We start from the raw sequence: 20857 nt of genomic DNA on the forward strand, positions 1-20857 counted from the left end.
AAGGGTTTTTCCCACCTGGAGGTGTAGCAACAGATAAAAGGAGAGAGTCGGGCTTTTATCCGAAATAGATTTCAGCAAATTATTGAAGCACGTAAAGCGGCGCAATGGTACGAAAACGAATTTAATCGCACTAAAAGCCCCACTGTAAATTCAATGTAAAAATTATTATACACGCACTCTTCTGGAGAGATATCACAAAGGCTTTTAAAGTACGAATTATCACAGGGTAGCTGGGTAATTCCGGGTAACTAAATCGCGCGTTAATTCAAAGCGTAGACACTCTAGCAAGAAGCTGCACGTTCGAAAAGTCGTTTTCAATTGTTAACAATCGTTAATAATACTTCGCGCGCGCGGAAAATGGATTCAAATCTGATTCTGCAATCGACTGAATCGGCAAAACTTTCCCTCGGCTCGGTAATAATTATTCGAACGTAGGACGGAGGGGAGCAACAACAACTTCGAAAGAATGAAAGACAATCAGAATCAGAAGCAGAATTAACCGTAGTCGCCCGACGTTAAATCGGAAAACTTGAACCGATCGAGAACTTTCCGGCCGCTGCTGGAAACTTTGCTGATCCGACGGAGTTTCGAGTAAGTTTCAAGTTGCAAACAGAACGCCCATCGGTCCCCGTCGCGTCGTTGTTTCTAGCCGATCCTGGAATTCCTTCGGCCAGGCAGAAACGAATGCTCGAATTACTAGGCCATACCCGGGGGAATGAACGTTCTCCGTGTTAGGAATTTCGTCATACGCGAGTCATCCTAAGGTAATTCGTGTTTCGCAGGTTTTAATAGTGATGACTTTGATAATTGTTGACAACAATTTTGTTAGCATTCGTGACACGTGTCTAGATTCAACTATATTTACAGCTTGTCCCTCCTACGTAGTCACATTCACACTCTATGACTATATTTACAACACTTCGAACTTGGAATTCAGGGACCAAAGCGCAAATTGGGGAGAATGTACAGGGTGGTTCATTTGACACGTTCGCGACTGGCAGATTTTTCGCTTTTCTAATACCGAGACCACGTTAAAACAGGGACAAAAATTAGAAAATTTGTTTGTAAGGATCTGTTGTTTCCGTGAAAGAAGTCGCAGAATGAGCAGAAGAATAAGATATTTGAATATTTTTGAAGTTATATTCTAGAGTTCTCGAAATAAACCAGAAATAGAATTTGAAAAAACGTGAATTCGGTCGCGAGTGTGTTAAGTGAAGCGACCTAAACATCTTTTGGAATTGTGACGATGTAAATAATATTTTTTGCCTAATCTGAATGGTATCCAAAAGGCTAATAACTGATAGGAATATTTTTGTCAAGGTCATTCTTTTCAAGGACTTTTCAAGTACTTCGAAATACGATATATATATATATATAAAGAACATAACCTTAAAAATTTAAATTACAAATATGAGCGCGACGAAAAGAACCCACGGTCGGTACTGCAGCATTTTTACCGCAAAACGTTACCGAGTGAGGAGTCTTGCCTCGTTCAAAACTAAAAGTTCTGCAAAGTATAATTTTAAAGTATAAAGTAAAAATTCTAACGTATAATTTCTTGATTATTATATCCTTGCAACGTAACAACGCTTCAGCGTTAGTTACACTGCCGGTGTCCCTGACACGCGCGCAATTAACGGCCAAATGGCGGAATTACGCTGGATTTACAGCTACGATAAAGGACAGACGCCAGTTTTGGACAGGTTGTTTGCCTCGCGGAAACAAGACAAACAGGCAAAAGGTTGGTCGTATTCGATTCTTTTTGCTCTTCGAAGCTTGGTACCACGTAACACACGAAGGTAAACGAAAGTATTCGCATACGCCGGATGGAAAACTGTTCGAACGTGAAACGAAATCGTGCCAATGATCCAGAAGTTTTTACTTAGTCTTATGTCGGTCTTTTTTGCTATACTTTTGTCGTGTAGCAAGGCATCTTCTTTACATATCTGAACGTAAGCTACGCGATACAATAAAAGAAAATATATACTTAAATGTGCCTTGAAAAGTTCTTGGAAAAAAATTGAGAGTGAAAAAAATATTCTTGCCCAATTGTTGGCCTTTCGATATCATTCATCTTTGTTGGAAAAATAGTTTCTGCACCATCGCAGTTCGAAAAGAATATTCAGGTGGCCTCGCTTAAATGGATCACCTTGTATATAGAATACGCGTTTCACGAGAGCGTCTATACTTTTAAGCGATGATAAATTCTACGATTATTGACGATGATTAAGTCCAGATTGTTCGTTAAAATTTAATGGATCGTCGAGCTCGAACGAGAGAAACTTTAGATGCGTTTAATACGTCGCGAAAACGGTTCTTGATAACGGCCGTTCTTCGTTCTTTAGTCGTTAATAAATCGTTAAGTAGTAAGGGAAGTTGATAACTCGATTATTTGTCATCACGAGTCGTTGATCGTTCACGTACTCTCAAATAATATACACAGCAGCGCAAATAATGAACGATACGAGTCGAATGAAAGAAATACATTGGGAATGAGAAATTCCATAGGAATGTACTTTCACACAGCACGGGAAAGAAGTGAAAGACGGCAGAAGGAAAATTTCGACGCAACAGATCGAACGGTATCGATCGCCGGTCAAACTCGATGGTGAAACGTAACTCGGCAATCTTGGCAGTTAAGTCAACCAGAAATTAGACGTGCCGGAGTTAGATTGGATCCGAGATGACGGAAATGGAGGCAGCGAATCAAAGGAACAGAATTATGGCAGCGGCGATCAAGGATAAAATTGCTGGGATCGGTTGAACGCTCGAATCTCGAGTAACGTTCCGTTTCGTACCTTCTGTTCGAAAGCAAACCAATCGTCCCAGGAAATTTTAAAAATTCACCCTTCTTTCGACGAGCCACATCGAACACGTCTAACAGAGAAAGAAGAAAAAAAAAAAGATCAGAGAAGTATGAAGCAACTTCTTTCTGCGAGCCTTTGAATGGATATTTAAACCTGCTTCAATTTATGCGATGCAAAATTATACAAATAAATAAAGCGGGAAAGTTAAAAACTTCGTAACACCTTTTACGTTTGCTTTAGTCGTATTTGGTCATTTAACATTTTTCTGGCGGGGATGTTTGAAATTTGTAAAGTTGCCTGTAAAAAGTATGTATTATTTACGATTAGAAGAATTTTATAAATAATTGTACAATTTTATTAATTCACCACTTTAACAATCGAACCTACGACTGATTTCAGACTCTTTCGTGCACTTTTTTTTACAAGTATTTTAAAAGATATGAATATTCTTCTCAATTAAATTCAATATCAATTTCTATTTGAACAGACAACATGATTGTACAAATTTATTTATTTTAATCTTCATCTAAATTATAATTTATTTAATATTTATTATATTAATTAATTTATTTGTACTGACTTATTAATTATTTATATTAATAATATAATTGTATATTGTATTATTAATATATTAATATTTATATTGATAATATAATTGTATATTGTATTATTAATGTATTAATATTTATACTGATGTTATAATTATATATATTGTATTATTAATGTATTAATATTTATACTGATATTATAATTATATATATTGTATTATTACTGTATTAATATTTATACTGATAATATAATTGTATATTGTATTATTAATGTATTAATATTTATACTGATAATATAATTGTATATTGTATTATTAATGTATTAATATTTATACTGATAATATAATTGTATATTGTATTATTAATGTATTAATATTTATACTGATAATATAATTGTATATTGTATTATTAATGTATTAATATTTATACTGATAATATAATTGTATATTGTATTATTAATGTATTAATATTTATACTGATAATATAATTGTATATTGTATTATTAATATATTAATATTTATATTAATAATATATTTAATACGAGGGAAAGATGCCAAGACAATAGCCGAAAAAATTAAGAAGATGCGACACAGAAAAACAGGGACAAATACAGTACAACATGATTCAAAAATAAAAGATATAAACACATAACGACGGTAGTGCTCCCAGAGTACTTGGGCAAAGCGGGAAAAGGAGATAACCAAAAGTTGATGGCAAGGTGCGGAAATATGGAAAAGGAGAATGGGTACTGGGAAGAGAAAGACAAGAGGAAGTGCGACCTGTGCAATGAGGCACCAGGAACAATCAAACACCTGGTGAGAGACGAAGGGAGGGGTAGAGGAAGAGGAAGTGGTTAGCGGCAGGAAAGATGAGAAAGTAGTAAGATGGCTGGAGATAGTAAAGAAAAAGAGGGAACTGGCAAGAGAGAGAAAGTAATAAGAAGATATACACCAAAGAGGAAAGTGCAAAAAGGAAATCAGGAAAAAGTTAAAACCGAAGCAAATAGATAAGCAAATAGAAAATAAGTTCACAGAAGTAAAATGTATGTAAAATTTAAAGATAGTCAAAGCAATATAGTTTTATACAGTTGCAAAACAGTATTGGAACGAAATGACAGAAACGAGTGAGTGAGAAAAGAGGAAAATATGTACACCAAGTTCATATTTCATGGCTCTGAGGCCGAAATAAAGTTTATTACTACCACAACTATTAATAATATATTTTGATATACTATTGTTCCAATGTAATAGATATTTTCATTTGTACGCTTTGTATTAATATTTTTGTTAACCAACGCAAAACCAAGTAAATGCGTGCAGTAAACGCCCGCCGTAAAATTGTTGACGAACTTGTAAATATATTTATATAAATTTTTAATAGGCTGTTTAATAGGTACTACAGCTGAACGGGAACGCCTCGCTATAATTTTCATGGGAATCTGTTACAGACGGTGGTGTGGTGGGTGGTTCGAGGGCTGGCCCGGTGGTGACTCCCCATACATTGGAGCTGACACCACGTGGTAGAGTTTTGCTGCAACTTGCACCGCCGGAAACTGCTCGAGCGTATCTGCCACCGGAGTATCGACCGGGTCGTGTATATTCGGACACCGATTCAGAAAAGGTACTAATTAGACGCTGATTTCACGCCGTGCGGTCTTAATTAGCAGAGCACGACTCCAACTAAGCTAGATTCCCTCCCCGCTTGTGCATTGATCGCCGTACGTGTTTACATATATTAATCATTAGCCGGGTATGTTAATGACTACGTGCGCTTGTACGTTAATTATTAATTAAAACACGATGAAACGCATTGTCGCGATTGAAAATTGAAAATCGAAGAATTGGAAATTGAGAAACACGACTGCGACAAAACGAATCGAACGAATTTATTTAAAAAAAGGAGTAAATAAATCCTCGCGACGAAGAATCGAGGAAAAGGCTGTTCGCGTGCTTTGTCCAGGAGTTGACGGGGAATTGTATTGAATTTCAGTGCATTCAGTGCCTTACTTTCAATGAAAACAAGTGCACCGCCGCCGTCGCACTGCCACGTAATACGCAATTAACGAAATTAGTCGGCCAATTAGCCCCGACGCCTTTCAACAGAGGCGCGCTGTTCGCTTGTGCCCGCGAGGCTCTCGAAATTTCTTAATTAAGCCTCGTTCACGGTCCGGTTTCCTCGTTCAGAATTTCTTTGCTTCGCCGCCGGACGATGGTTTTCTCCTTCGCCGAGACAGGCTGCCAATTGCCGATCGAAATCGAGCAAGCACGATTTCATAATTCGCGCCGGCCGACAATTGATCTCACAGCCGAGGTGTGTAACGCTGTTATGAATTAGTCGTGCATGAATCGCCCCTGAGGGATCAAAATACACGCGGGAAGAAAAGTTTGTCCGTGGCTATCACAGATGAATTCTACACCTTCAGTTTGGTGGAAATATATGCAAAGAACAATATATGCCATGAAATTCCTTGAACCTTGACCTTGAATTTCAAAGTCAAAATTTTCTCTTTTTTATTTTATTACGCGTTGTATTCTACTCATCACGAAAGCAAAACATCTCCTTAACCATTAGGTTTCAGACCAATGTGGCTTAATACTTTTTTATTTGGAATAAAGATAGCCTTTTGAAAATTTTGAAACCTAGGAAAAATTGATACGCTATATTTTGCCTACCTTAAAACCGTACAATTTTATTAAACAATTTTTCATTAAATGTATAATTTCAAAGTTATTTCAAAGTATCCAAGTTATGCCAATCACTCTGTATAAACAGAGCAAAAAGGATCTATAATGTTACAGTATTGCAACATTTCTACATCAATAAGTTCCGGAGTGAAACTCTCCCTTCGAATAAAAGTTCTGTAAAATTGTACGGTATAACTTCTCAATTATACTCTTACAACGTAACAACGTACTTCTCCGTGCGAATTGCACGAATTCGCGTAAACACGGATTCGTAGACGATACCTTAATCACAAACTAAACGAACGAACAGTAGAGGAAATCGTTTATAGGGGAAACTGGCTGCGCGGCTTCCTTTTCTTCTTTTTTTTTTTTTTTTTTTTTTTTTTTTGCGCCCGCATCCGCGGTTTTGCACGCAGCCACGGCGCGTACGCGCGAGACTGTGAAATATTTAGTTTGACACGGTACACGGGGATGCAGGCGGTTCGAGGTTTTTGCCGGATTGATCGAATTAAATCGGGGCAATGCGAAATAGAATCTAGGTAACGTAATCGTTAACCCTCGATTAAAGCCACGCGTGTTGATGATACGAGGTATCGGCTGTTCTCGGGATATTTGAACAACGTTAAAAAGAAAAAAAAGAAGAAACATTTTGCGTCCGGGAGTTTCATCTTCCAATATGAGATTTCTCGATGCCGCAGAGTATGGAAAAAAAAAAGTAAAAATCGTGAAATACTAATATTGCGTATTATCCCGACTATTTATCCTAGATTTTAAATCCCAATTCACCCCTTACAAATGGTGAATAACACGCTTTCTTCGCTTGACTCTTTAACTGGCTTGCGGACCGTAACGAGCGACCGAACCGTTATACAAGAATTCGTCGCTTTCTTTTTCCTTTCGAACACGTCGGTACGACATCATTGAATAGAAATGATTAAGAAGCAATAAACTTGTCATTTGTTTTGCCTGGGTTACACTTAAATATACTTGAAACTGAGAAAATGTCGCAGTTTGGGACAAAAAATTCTCGACATGGCGCATGGCGCGTCATTCCAGCGAAAGAGGTTAACTCCGCTTCATTTTGCCATTTTCAAAGGATTTGTTTGCGATGTCAGAACGAAATAACTGTCGCGAAACAGACGAGGAAGAAAAGGGAGCGAGGGGATGGCGTGAACGTTGGGAAACACGACAAAAAACGCAACAAAACGTCGCGTGAAAGAATTTTACGTCTAGCCCAAGTTTCCAATATGTTTCCGCGCGAGAAGTAACACCCAGCGCCACCCCCTCGCGCCGGAGTAGAGAGCAAACAAGACCAACAAGACACCCCGTATACAGACGCGAGTGTAGAAACGGAGCTCGAAGTTTATTTATTGTTCTCGCCGTTTATTCTCCCTTTAATCTGCGCGAGATAAATACCGGCTAGCTGGAACAACGGACTTCTGTCCAGCGGCAGACAGGAAAGAGAAAAGAGGCGGCGGAACAAGGGCAGAAAAGAGAGAGAGAGAGAGAGAGAGAGAGAGAGAGAGAAGTGGGAAAAGAGAGACGAACAAAGGCGTCTAGAGACGTGACCGTATTTTGTCAGGGCCGACGAAAGGCAGAAGATTTAACGATCGGCTCGCGTTAATTACGCCAACAAATTGCACGTGAAATTGGCTGACCCAACGTGCGTTAATTATGCGCTGCCGTGTGCAGTCGACGGTCTCGACACTCTTCGCGATATCACGTCTCGTCAGTTTTCTTTCTTCTTCTTCTTCTTCTTTTTGTCGCTCGATTTTTCTGGGATTTTGAATTTGAAACTGAGACGATCGGTGGACATTGCGAAATTTTGCGATAGATGGAAAGGTTTATTTTCAACGGCTGACGGAGGGGTTGGTTTCTCTCCATTTCCGCACGTTTTCCAAGGAATTAAATAAACGTGCAAGCCTTCAAAGCGTGTTGCCGTTTTGTTGAATTGCTTGTCTTATCGTTGATAAAATTTTTAGAAGTTATTTATTTGCGGTGTCTGGTATATTTCTTACGAGCGCGTTATTTTGCAAAATATTCACCGTTGTGAAATGGAACCTGGCAGAATTGACTCATACGTATATATATACGAGCCTTTTTTCTTTCTTTTCTTCTTAAAGTGGTACGAGTAGAATTTTGAAAAAAAAGGGAATGAGTTAAGGCTAATTTTAATGTGGTTTTTTTCGAATGTACAACATCTCAAAAATTCCCCAAAAGAAGCTTTTTTTAAACATAAATCCGCGTATCCTGTTGACCGGAAAATACCCCAGAAAATTCTAATTGAAGTCAGTTTAACGTTCGATCGAAAATTTTACGGTGTCTCCTGTCCGATGTATGTACGCACAATAAATCCCGCAGCTGTGGCTTAAAATCGCGCCAGTTTCGAATGATTTTCTGTGACCTTTCAGCTTTAACTCTAATCCTCCATCTGCGATGCAACCGTCGAAGCTGCATACATTGCCGTGAACTGTCTCTCGATCCAAAACAACTTCCCTCGCGCGTGATCTTATCAATAGTTAACGTGGCAACTTCTTCTTCCTCCTCCTCCGGCGAACTTTCCACAAAGCAGCGCTGACGTGACACGCAACGCCGAAAGGAACGTTTCGCAAAATGCATCTCTTTTCACGAACTTTCACGCGAATTCTAAAGCACAATACATACGAAGCTGCATACGAAGAGCGTGGAACGAAAGATAAGTGATATTTTCATGCGAGAGCAATTTCTAGACTAAACACTCTAGAAACACCATTCAATCACACATTATTTTTAATCTACTCGTCGCGCTAATCATAAATTAATTGAACTAAAAACTACCAGCTTGGATCCGATTAATTACATATGTAAACGTGTAAATGTTCAAGCGACAAGTTCGATGACACGCGCGTAAAGTATAGAAATTTCAAATCTCTGCGAATTCCTGCCTCTAAAAAAAAAAAAGAAAAAAACAAAGAGAAAGGAAAAAAATAAATCTCTAACAGTGCGCGCAGCGCGCGATCGATACGTTCAGCCCCGAAAGGGGCTGAATCACCATTCTAAATCCCCTGTTTTCCGCGAAAACTTTTCACACGTGAGAAAGAAACCTTGCCTCGCCTTGAACCTCTCAGAAATCGGAGAAAGAACTTGGGAAGGCGTCTGTTGGCAAGACACATTCGCTAATTCGTTAGTCAAATCGCAGTTAAATAAGTAAGTGTAAGTGTACGATCACTGCAATTAAATGACTGTACCAGTGACTATACAATCGTCGGGCAAATAAATTGTTCAAAAAGAAGGGCAAATTTATTTCATTTCTCGCTATAATGAGTGGTTCATCGAGAAACGATGAAACGCACGATCGACAACCTCTTGCGCTGGCCAACTGATTGCGGGCCATAACGAGTGACCAAAACTGTATACAATAATTTGTCGCTTTCTTTTTGAACACTTACTTTGAGAAGTAATAAATGTATTATTTGTTTTGCCTTTGGCTTATACTTGAATATACTTAAAACTGAGAAAATATTATTTACGAAAAATATATATATATATATATATACAACAAGTTTCTCGTCATTCTAGCGCAAGAGGTCAAGTCCAATAATTTGGTAGCTTGATCGAGTGAAAAGTGATGAAATATCCGAAACTATCAGCTTGCTATCGCGCGCGAAGTGAACTCGCCCTGGTAATTTCATCGTCGAGGACTGAACCACTAAACGAAGAAGGCTTCTCTCGGTAGTTGCATGCCGCGCGTGTGTTTACCGAGCGATAGATAGTCGGCAGCGTGTGAGGTATATCTGGCAGCTATTTCGACGCGATAGGAAAGCGGGAAGAAAATGGAAGAGGAAAAGAAGACAGTGGGACGAGCGAGGCTTGAAGACAATGAACCGTGCAAACGTTTACGCGATGTAGCATTAACGCGATGACGATGCGCGTATCTTGGTTTCGTTCTCCTCAACACCGGTATCGACGCGACGTTTGCGACTCGCGACGTCGATTTTTATGGGAACGGAATACTCCAACCCTGATCATCCGCTATTTAAAATATAAATTTATATATATATATTTGTAATTAATTAATATGATTAAATAAAGTTTTATAACAAAAATATATTTTAGTAATAATTAATATGATTAAATATGATTAAATTAATATGACTGAATATAAAGTTTTATAATAAAAATATATTTCGGTAATAATTAAATATTAATAATTTTATTTATATAGTTTAAAGTAATGAGAATGAATTTTTTAAAAACAAATGAGTAAAATTTATTTTGTACCTTTTCTATCAGGGTTAATTAATTTATTTTAATAATTTTAATTATCTCGAAAGTAAATGATCTAAATATATATATATATTTTTTTTGTGAAATACAAAAAATAAATATACACAAACGTTTGTCGTATCTAGTAATATCTAGTTCTTTTTTTAAATAAAGTTTTATAACGACGAGACGGAACATCGTCTGGGAATTCTGTTTTCTACAGACAGAAATTCCACTCTTGTTTTACGATCGTCTCTTTGTCTCAATTCCACGATCGTTCTCGCGAGAGGAATGGAGCAGACATGATTGTTTTATGACGGGGCTTGCGAGAGCTATTCCACGCACGACCTTTCGAACAGTAAATTTTTGTCGTCTTCGTGTTTGTTGGATACTTATTTCTTTTCTCGGGCGAAATAAAATCTTGCTGTGTTTAGAAACGAAATTTTTTTTTTACAGTTCTGTTAAGAGAATAAAACAGAGATATCGTCTCAATCGCTCTTGATGAATTGAATGGTCGATTAAACGAGATCGAACCATCTCGATTACATAGCCAGCTTAACCATACTACTCCGCAAAAATTTCCGTCTGAAAACTTGCAATTCGAACGCTCTCCGACGTTCTTTTATCTTTCAAATCGAACCGCGATGATTTAACTACTTGCGCTGGCAAGTAACTGATTGCGGACCGTAACGAGTGACCCGCTTTCTTTTTCCTTTCATACTCGTCGGTATGATATCGCTGGATAGAAATTATCGAGAATTAATAAATTTATCATCTGCTTTGCCTGGGTTACACTTAAGTGTACTTAAAACTGAGAAAGTGTTGCAATTTCAGGGGACAAAGAAAATTCTCGTGCAGGAGGTTGAACATTTGAAATCAAACGATAAAAACTTTCCGTCCGGTGGTTTGCGCCTGCTTGAAAACTGTATAATAATTCAGGCATTCCGCTGTTATCTGTGAAACGGCATTACGACGTCAGCTTCACGTGGAATTCCGGTGCTTTTCAGATGTGGATGTACTCGCTGGGGCGGGCATTATTGGACACGACTCCGAGAGTCGCTGCGCTGACAGGAACGGTTTCCGTTTCACCCTCGTCGGCACTTCAGTCGGTTCTAGCTGCCATGACGGAACCCGATCCACGAAGACGAGCTTCCTTGATGAATCTGCTGGACGTAAGTCTGTAAATCTAGTTAAAATTCTTCTTCAGTTTTCCACCCCCTTGCCCGCAATTTCCCCTCGCTGCCTCGAGATCCTTCGCGTAGATCCGCCGGCTGCGTCCTCGTTACTCAACCCTTGATATAAAAACGGATGTAACGTAGCCGGAAGGATAAGAGAAATCTTCTGTCTTTTTTTCGAACGAGCACGATAACTTTCGTTAGATAACTTTGTTTCTTTAATAGTGGTCGCTTTCGTTTTCAACGTCAATCGTTTATCTGCAGGATTGGGTAACAGTGGAAAATTGGAAAATTAAAGTGACGTGTTAATTACCGGGTTTCGTTGTATTCGTATCGTAGAAGAAATTGAACGGAGCTTTTTATTTTCAAGTGATAAATATTAACGTAGTGACGGAACAGAGTATTCGAACAAATATTTAGTTTTATTGACCTTTGTACTTTTTATTTTCAATGTGTATTCAATAAGAGGAACTGCAAATTTTTGAGAGACGTGCTTGCCCATATTGACACTAAAAATTGGAAATAGCTCGACATTTCGTGTTTCATTGTACTTTTTGTATATTATACGATACTCTTGTTTAATTTTTGTTTAATCCTTTGCAAGGTATTTACATTTTTTTTTTTTTTTTTAGTTGCAAAAATTAGAGTATAGAATAATAGCGGTCAATCTTGGAGATTTCGACCCAATTATCGACAAATTATCCTGAATGGAAAAGCAATACATGAAATATTTGTGATACTTTAAATAGCGAAACCCGAAATGTTTCACGCTATATTTCAAAGTCTCAGCCGCGCGAACAAATAAATTTTAATTTTTCAAATAACATTCATTTAACGAGAAACCATGGAATTTTGTAAATGAACTCGCTGTTTCAACTCAATGTCGATAAAACGCCAGTTTCGCTCGACACGACACGAAATACGAGTCGTTTATTTTAAAAGTGGCCCAAGTCCATTTATTTCTGAATCGAGATATTTAACGGTTTCACGTTTTAATAAATTTAAAAATATTGGTAACTGGTAACATGGTAGTATAATGTTTTTGTGCTTCTAAGAGTGTGTAATTTACTAACCCAATTAGTATGATGAACATTGTTTAAGAAATAACACGCTTCAAGTCAACTTAAGCCACTTTCAAAGTTTTAATGAAATAACTTTTTTTATTTTTTAAAACGTGCTTTTAAAACCTTTATTCACTAGTAAAGAAATGTTATAGTCAAATAATTCATTCTTCACCAATTTTCGTATGCGGGAGGGATTTAAAATAATTATGTACAGGTGGTATAAGTCCATTACATCGTTGTATCTTAGTGTTGCGATTAGTCTTACATTTTTGCAGAGTGGTGTCAATTATGTAATAATTTAATATTATTAAAGTTTCTTGGTCTTCCTCGACGCGGTAGTAAATCCAAAGTTTTGAACAGTGCATCGACATTCATTGGTGTTTTATAGAACATTTTATATAGTTCAATTCTCAAAAATCGGATCTAACATATTTTTAATCATTAGTTTTTTAATCTAACATATTTTTAATCATTTACCCTTTCTCCATTAGTATTTTTTAACCTTCTAAAAACCACACCTTCTAGAGATTTAGTTGAAATGAAATTACCTTCCTCTTCCTCTCATTTCATTTAGAATGAAGTTATTTTTTCGACACTTTTTTTATGACTTCGTAATATTTCTGAGGGATATAATATACTTCATATCAGTTTGAGACTTAAGACACTTTCAAAAGAAAAATTTCTATCATTCTATTAACGGCTAATTTTCGGTGTAATCTTAGTGGATTTAAATATATTAGCTACAGTTTAAATAATCTTGGTAATTTCAAATATATTAGTTTATTAAATATATTAATTTAGTAATTGTAAATAATAATTTGTTAGTAATTTATTCATAATTTTATATATATATATATAGTATACTAAATATATTAATTTTAAATATATTAGTTTACTAAACAAATTGCTTTTAAATATATTAGTTTATTAAATACATTAATTTTAAATATATTAGTTTACTAAACATATTAATTTAAAACTCACTAGTTTACTAAATATATTAATTTTAAGTATATTAGTTACAATTTGCTTAAAAATGAAAAGACAACATAGAAATGTAAATGTTAGAACAGCTAGCTTGATTCTTTTGGAAAATGGACTTAGACCACTTCACCTATACTTGTGCAAATTCGCAACGAACAGATACGGTCCATCGTATCGTATCACGTTTACATCGCACGAAACCGTTGACACGACACCTACTGTAGGTGTCATAATTACGGGTTCGCGATTTGTTCGTCGTTTTTACGAAGGTCGGAAATTAATTTCCGTGTCACGGCCAAGAGCAACGAACGAGACGCGGTGAATGGCGAGCTGGCGGTTGAAGAAGCAGCCTGCGTCCGACTTGAATCGGACGCACACGCTCGAACAAGAGGAGAATGGCGCGCAGTGCCATGCCAGGCCAGGCTGGCCAGGCTCGCGGGAATAACAATGGATTTTCGTAGCTATAAAACGCAGCGCTCCGGCCATTATTGAAATTCACCGGCTCGGCGAAACTTCGGAACCGATGTTCTCGTTGTTTCGACGAATCGTGTGAAACGCAGGCGGAAACGACTTCTGCGCCGCTTACGTAATCTTATGCAAACGAGCATAATCCCGGTGGTTTACGCCGGACCGAACTCATCTGGAATGCAACGGCGCGGTTTTGCCGGAACGAGGCTGGGCTTTGATAAATGAACACACCGGTGTAAGAAAATATGCGGCTCTTTAAAGAGCGATGGACGAAGTTCCTTTCTTTAGTTTTTCCCAGTTTCTCGCATTCTTACCGCGTTGTAGTTGTTTGTTTTTAGCCTCGTCTTGGAAACGGAGGAGCTCTTTTCAATCATTATCAACGTCACGAGGTATTAATTAACCATCTGCACACTCTATGGTATGTGGTGTAAATGGGTCTAATTTTTTTTTTTTTTATCGTTTTATTTATTTCCGAAAATTGCAACAAAGTCCCGTGAGTACTTATGGACGTTTAAATTGATTACACATGTATTTAGTTGAATTTCGTTATTTATACTTTATTGTAGCAACATAGAACAATATATTGTAGCTACGTAGAATAATATTAATAACATTGGAAAAATATTTGTCGTTCATGTCGTGGTTTGTTCGCTTTTAATTGAAAATAAATACGTGTATCATCTTCTCTAAACGTTACTCGTCGGTGTCAGATATTTGGGAACCAATTAATTCTAACACTTTATATTTCTTCCACAAAGAGGCACGTTATTGAGATATGTAATTAAAAGAATTTTAAATAGCACTTGCATAATATTATTGGGTTTCTTTGGTATTAATTACAATTTTTTTTCGTCGTTGATTAAATAAATAAATATCGGCGTGTCATAATATCAAAATATTATGACACGATGCCATAATCAAATAAACCATTCGTTTATCGACGCTGCGTGTTTACCGGTCATATATTTTTCTTCGTATTTATCTTGGGGGAATTATTTTTTCCAACGTAGATTATTAATAATTTTCATTTATGACGTTTCGTTCGTAAATTCAGTTCCCCATTAATTCCGATAATTTTATTCAGTATATAATCAATAACAATCAGTGTTTAATGAAAAGTCAGGTACGAACGAAACGATAATTGCAGTTAATGATAAAATGATACAGCACAACATGTCAGATATGTTTGGAAATTGATAGTGAATTAATAGACATTTGCAGATCATGTACGTTCGTGATAATTAAAGCGAACGTCATTAAAATAAAATATGAATGTTCCACGATATTGATATTGCGATGATATTTAAACTGTCAGACATTGAATTTGAACGTAAAATATTATATAAATCAGTAACGAACTGACGAATATCAAATTGAAAGTTAATTTTGTTTCTTGTTTATCGAATATTGATTATTTCTTGCTTTACTGACCAGACAAAATTTAAAGAATCGCAAATAAATAATTATTTATTCTCAGACCTTAATTGGTCAATTTTCGAAAAACTTTAAACAACTTCAACTTTATTCTTCCCTATTTGTTGAAATAAACAGATCGAAGTTCCTAAAAATAATGTGGATTCTCGATTTATTATTAATTTTCTTTTTCTTGATTATTGATTAATAGAATAGAATATGAAAATTATTCTCAAACTATGTACTTTAGTCGGTCAATTTTCGAAAGATACTTAAAAGAACAAAAATGGATTCATTTTTTCCTACGATTTAACGAACGTTTGATGGATATTAAACTGAAAAATTAGATTAATTTTATTTCTTGATTACTGATCATCGAATGTTTCTTGTTTATTCACTGGACGAAATTTAGAAAACCATAAAAAATAACAATTATTTAAAAATCATAAATAACAATTAACTTATAATATAAGTTTAACCGTTATTGCTGGCACTTTAATTTATCGCTATTAATCTTAATCCCTTTATTTAATTTTCATTGAATTTTAATGTATGTTAATATAAAAATTCACATTACAAATATTCGGTCGGTCAATTTCTGAACAACTTCCAATCATCATTCGTCATCATCATTCAAACCACACTCGTTTTAATAAAAAAGACGTGGAGGAATATAGATTCACTTCTCTCGGCGCTAGCCTGAGAGAGGACACTCGGTCAAACGATCGCGCGTCGCAAAGGGTTACAGAATTGCAGATTATGCAATTAGGTCGGTCTGACTGCTATCATCGGCGCGTTGCCGATACAAATTTCATTAATAGAAGGAACGCGAAGACCAGGTCGATCGGAATATGAGCGAAACTCTGTACGATCGTCGAGAGCTGAGACACACACACACAGAGAGAGAGAGAGAGAGAGAGAGAGAGAGAGAGAGAGCACTTGAGCGCTTGCGAAGGCAGACGATTCGAGGGGCGCTTTAATTCAATTATATGTCGCACGAACTGAGAAGTGGAGAAGGCGAATGGGTCGAGTCGATTCTACCCTGGTTAATGCCTGACACCCTAGCCATTCTATCGTCGTGCAGGGAATTTCAGTAATCTGTGACCTTTCTTCCTGCAGGATAGCAGAGCGGAATGAAAATAACGAAATCCAACGATCCGGCTTGGGGATCGATCGAATTATTTAGCACGACGTCGAGCGAAGCTGCGTATTAACTACTTGCGCTGGCAGCTGGTTACGCGGACCATAACGAGCGACCGAACCGTATACAGTAATTCGTCGCTTTCTTTTTCTTTTGAACTCAAGTCGGCGTGATACCGCTGGATAGAAATTAACAAGAAGTAATAAATTTATTATTTGTTATTGCCTGGGTTATATTTAAGTATACTTAAAACTTTGGGATACAAAAAGTATACCAACTTTGGCATACAAAATTCTCGAAAGTGATTCCCTTGGACTTGCAAGAATCGCGCTGGCTCTGGAATTGAAAAGTTTTTGAAACGAAGCTTATAGTGATTATGATAATTTATATCACAATACTATAAATAAATAATAACTCCGTAATTAATTTTAGTTGTTTATATGAAAATATTATCAATATCACAAAATATACAATTACTAATAATTTAATGAAGATTACATAATGGAAGTTAAATGACGAAATAACGAATGAAGAATTTCTACTATGGCTACAATATATATAAGTGTCAGTAAACATTTCTATGGTGATAATAAAATNTCTATTGTTTATATTAAATACACATCTCGATGGAACATAGATGTCGTTGATCTAAATTCTTCGAAGTAGAGGTCGCTACAAGCTCTCTTGCACGATACGAAAGATACCTGAGGATCGCCGCTGACTTTTCCATAGAAGAATATAAAAATCGCTCGCGCGATTTAACCTCGGTTTTTAACATCTCGTTTCGAAACATTTCTCACTGTTCTTGCGATCCTTTTCGACATAAATTTCTTAAAAAAGAAAAAAAAAAAGGAAAAATAGTCGCGTCACCTAGACGATTTCGTTCATTGTTATGAGGGGTAAAAATAAATCGTCTTGCATGGAAACAATGGGAAAAAAACTCTGGATGATTAACGCAGCCGTTTCTCCGGGTGCTGACCACTTTTAATGAAGCCATTCGTTCGGCTGACCATAATTCATCGGTTGCACCTGAATGGACTGTGAAATTGATGAAATCCCGCGGCGTACGGGATCGCCGAACTTACCAATTTCAACGAGGATTCCTCGACTTGCAATGAATCACCCCTCTCGACTCGATCGACCTAGCTTTTCAAATCGTCGACGAAGAGATCACAGATATTTGCAAGAATGTGGATGAAAAATTGCCGGGGCGATCTGATTTGAAATATTACGCCATCGTGATGGATCAATCTGGAATTGAAAATCGTTTGTAATATTGTTTATAGACAATTTGAAAGTATATCATTGGAATTGACACTGTAGAAGAAACTTTTGAGTTTTCTTTTTCGGCTCCTCTTGTTATAATTTCATTATTCTCACAATCGTTCTAATTTCAATTTTACCAAAATTCCCTCAATTTACCTGACAATTCCCTTCAAAATAAGAAATCGTCAAATCGAAATAAAAATATTGCATCTCTTCAGCTATATAATTTCAATTGGGAACGCGCGTGTCCACGTTTTTTTAAATTATTCATATCCCCGATGAAACTAATTTCAGATAGCAATGAAGCTAATTTCAGACTCATTGAGCTATGTTGCAACGCATATAATCATGTACAATGTAATTACATTTCTTTCTGGTTGATTAACAGACGAGAAAAATATTTTTAATTAACGCAAAATGGCGATCCCTCGCGAGAGAATTTTTTTGCTCGCATCAGTTTGAAACGACACAACAGCAAGATCGCTTTTGATCAGCCAAGGACAGGGACTAAACGCATGAAAAAATGAAAAAGAAAGAAATATACAAAGGAACCCTTTCCGACATCGTCTTCCTACTTGCGAGCACCGTCTTTCATAGACAACCACGTATCCAGAATTGGCTTTTGTCGTCGCAGAATAGGAGTACAATGAAGAGATAATAGGCTTGTGAACCGCCTATTCGTTGCTATCATAGCTCACCGAGTCTACGGAATTTATTGCGGAGCCATTGTTCCCTAAAACTAGTGAATTGTGCTGGCTGACTGGCGGCAATTTCAAAATCGGATGATCAGGATACTCTCACGACACGATAAACACACACACACACACACACACACACGCGCGCGCGCGCGCGCGCGTGTACTAATTTCATTAGAAGAGCGTGAGAGACAGGGAGACGTAACAGTATCGTTTCGGGACTTAACTTGGAAAGCTATTAGAGCATCTGACCCGATAGTTTCGTTCCACTTGTGAATTTCTAACTAGTTCCATTTACCTGAGTTCCATCTTACGATAGCGAATGATAATGGCCAGTCTTGATCAATAAGCCTCTCGTGTGTATTCGCGGACGAGCTGAGATTCGCTCCATAATTCGTGTATTCACGGTGAAACTGAATGCTGAAACTAAAAGAAAGCCTAAAGCGTTGTTTAGTTGTTTGTCGTAATTAAATCGTATTTTTGTAGAGAATGATCTCAAGTCATTTTATACAAAATACAAATATGTTCATCTCATTTCTCAAAACTGAGAAATAATCTCTGTTAATTTATTATTAGGTTTTACACTCCAAACTAACACTTTTTGCAGATCATATTCACCTCCTTGCTGATCAAGTTTTCCTACAAATTTGTTTTCTTACTCTCGTCGTTATAAAAATAAAATCCTACGTAGAATTACTATTATTCTGAAATAAAAATTTTATTGCTTAACGAATGTAATGATACTTGAAAATTAACCTGCAAGTTGTAAACGTAAAATTTTATTTATAATACAAAGTTAATATAAAATTTTTAACACTATACAGATTCATCTATAATGATTCTTCCGCTGCTGCGTAGTTTTATATATATGTAATAATATTTCTGTACAATTATAATCATGACAATGTGCAGGAGTGATCGTTGCAACAGAATGATTAACATTCGCAGAATTTAATTTTTGAAATACTTCGTCAACAGGATTCGTTAATTCATTTCTTGAAGTGGTAAATTTGCAAGCAACATGCAAAAGGGTGAATATGACCTAGGAAAGAGTTAAATTTGATGAGCAAAATCTACAAACTACGACTGAAAATAACGTGATCGTATTAATACCGATTGTACGTGTCCGTTTTCACTTCTGTTTCAGGTGATCTCTGAGTACTGCCGCACTCGTTTACAATCAAAACCCTTCACGCACATCGTAATGGACATGTATCGCGAGGTGGTGAAGTCGCCTCAGTACACAGCTCGCAAACGCATCGCGTATCAGCACCTGAACCCCCCCGCCCCTCCCCACCGTAGCCCGTCGGACCTGACAGAGCAGAATCGTCGCCAGACAAACTACCCCCATCATCATCACCACCACCACCACCATCATCAACAACAACAACCGTCTCAACAATCCGATCCACTCCAATCCATGCACAGTCAAGCCAAAAATCTTCACCAAGACCGCCAGTATCATTCCGCCAATCAGTACAATATTCCTCGTCCAAGTAGGCAACGTTCTCCGGCGCGATATCAGCTTCAGGAAGCGTCCCAACAGAGTCAGACCGGGCCAAAGGTCCATCACCACAATCACTATCACCATCATCGTCCGGCGAAAGGTGCCCTTTTCAAGCTTCAGTCGCGAAACTCGCACTCGCATCCGAACTTGACGACCATTTGCGGCCAGCAGTCGCAACCGAGCCGACGGTGCCAGGAAACGGAGGATCGGAGGACGCAGTTTCACTCTCAGCTGAACGTTCAACAAACGGCAACGACCGGTCGTAGCTTAGGCCCGGCGATCCAGCATCAACGGCGTCACCACCACTCGCGAACGTACTCACAACCGATTTACACGAGGCTGCAGCACACCAGAAGCAGCGGCAATCTGCCGTCGACCATCGTCGGCGAGGGCAACCCTGGCGGGAACGTTTACAACGACCCAATCTACGCGTTGCCCGTGAAGCCTTTCCTCAGCTCGCAGGACGTCAGAGTGAACGGGCTGTCCGTGAAGCCACCTGTCGGCCATCGCAACGAGGACGTGTACACGACCGCGACGATAACCAGGTAGTGTTTCTTTTTTCTCTCCCTTTTTCTCATCGGCTGTTTGTTTTTTCTTTTTATACATATATATATATATATATATATATATATATATATATATATATATATATATATATGTTATATTTCTTTATATTTTATTGATTGGAAACTTAATTGAAAATTAAGCAAAATTAAAAGAACAAAGTTCATACTACAATAACCTAGTAAACTGATAAACCTAAATGCAAAAATTACACGCGATGCAAAAATTTTCTGCCCGAAGAAAAATTCTGCAAAGTATTTGCAAGTTTAGGGTTAAAATAAAGAAAGATACAATGC

The 20857-nt window shown here is 37.2% G+C and overlaps 1 protein-coding gene across 3 annotated transcripts in view; it reads left to right on the plus strand.

Annotated features, from left to right (window-relative positions):
* Positions 1-20857, plus strand: part of LOC122534080 — a 98917-nt gene that overhangs the window by 60767 nt on the left and 17293 nt on the right. For all 3 annotated transcript variants that reach the window (XM_043664395.1, XM_043664385.1, XM_043664403.1), the window contains 3 exons: positions 4803-4975; positions 11292-11456; positions 19638-20542. In XM_043664395.1, the coding sequence (XP_043520330.1) occupies positions 4803-4975; positions 11292-11456; positions 19638-20542 (1243 nt within the window). The remainder of the gene's footprint in view (positions 1-4802; positions 4976-11291; positions 11457-19637; positions 20543-20857) is intronic.

Source organism: Frieseomelitta varia, unplaced genomic scaffold, assembly GCF_011392965.1.
Source record: "Frieseomelitta varia isolate USP_RPSP 00005682 unplaced genomic scaffold, Fvar_1.2 scaffold_146, whole genome shotgun sequence".
NCBI lineage: Eukaryota > Metazoa > Arthropoda > Insecta > Hymenoptera > Apidae > Frieseomelitta > Frieseomelitta varia.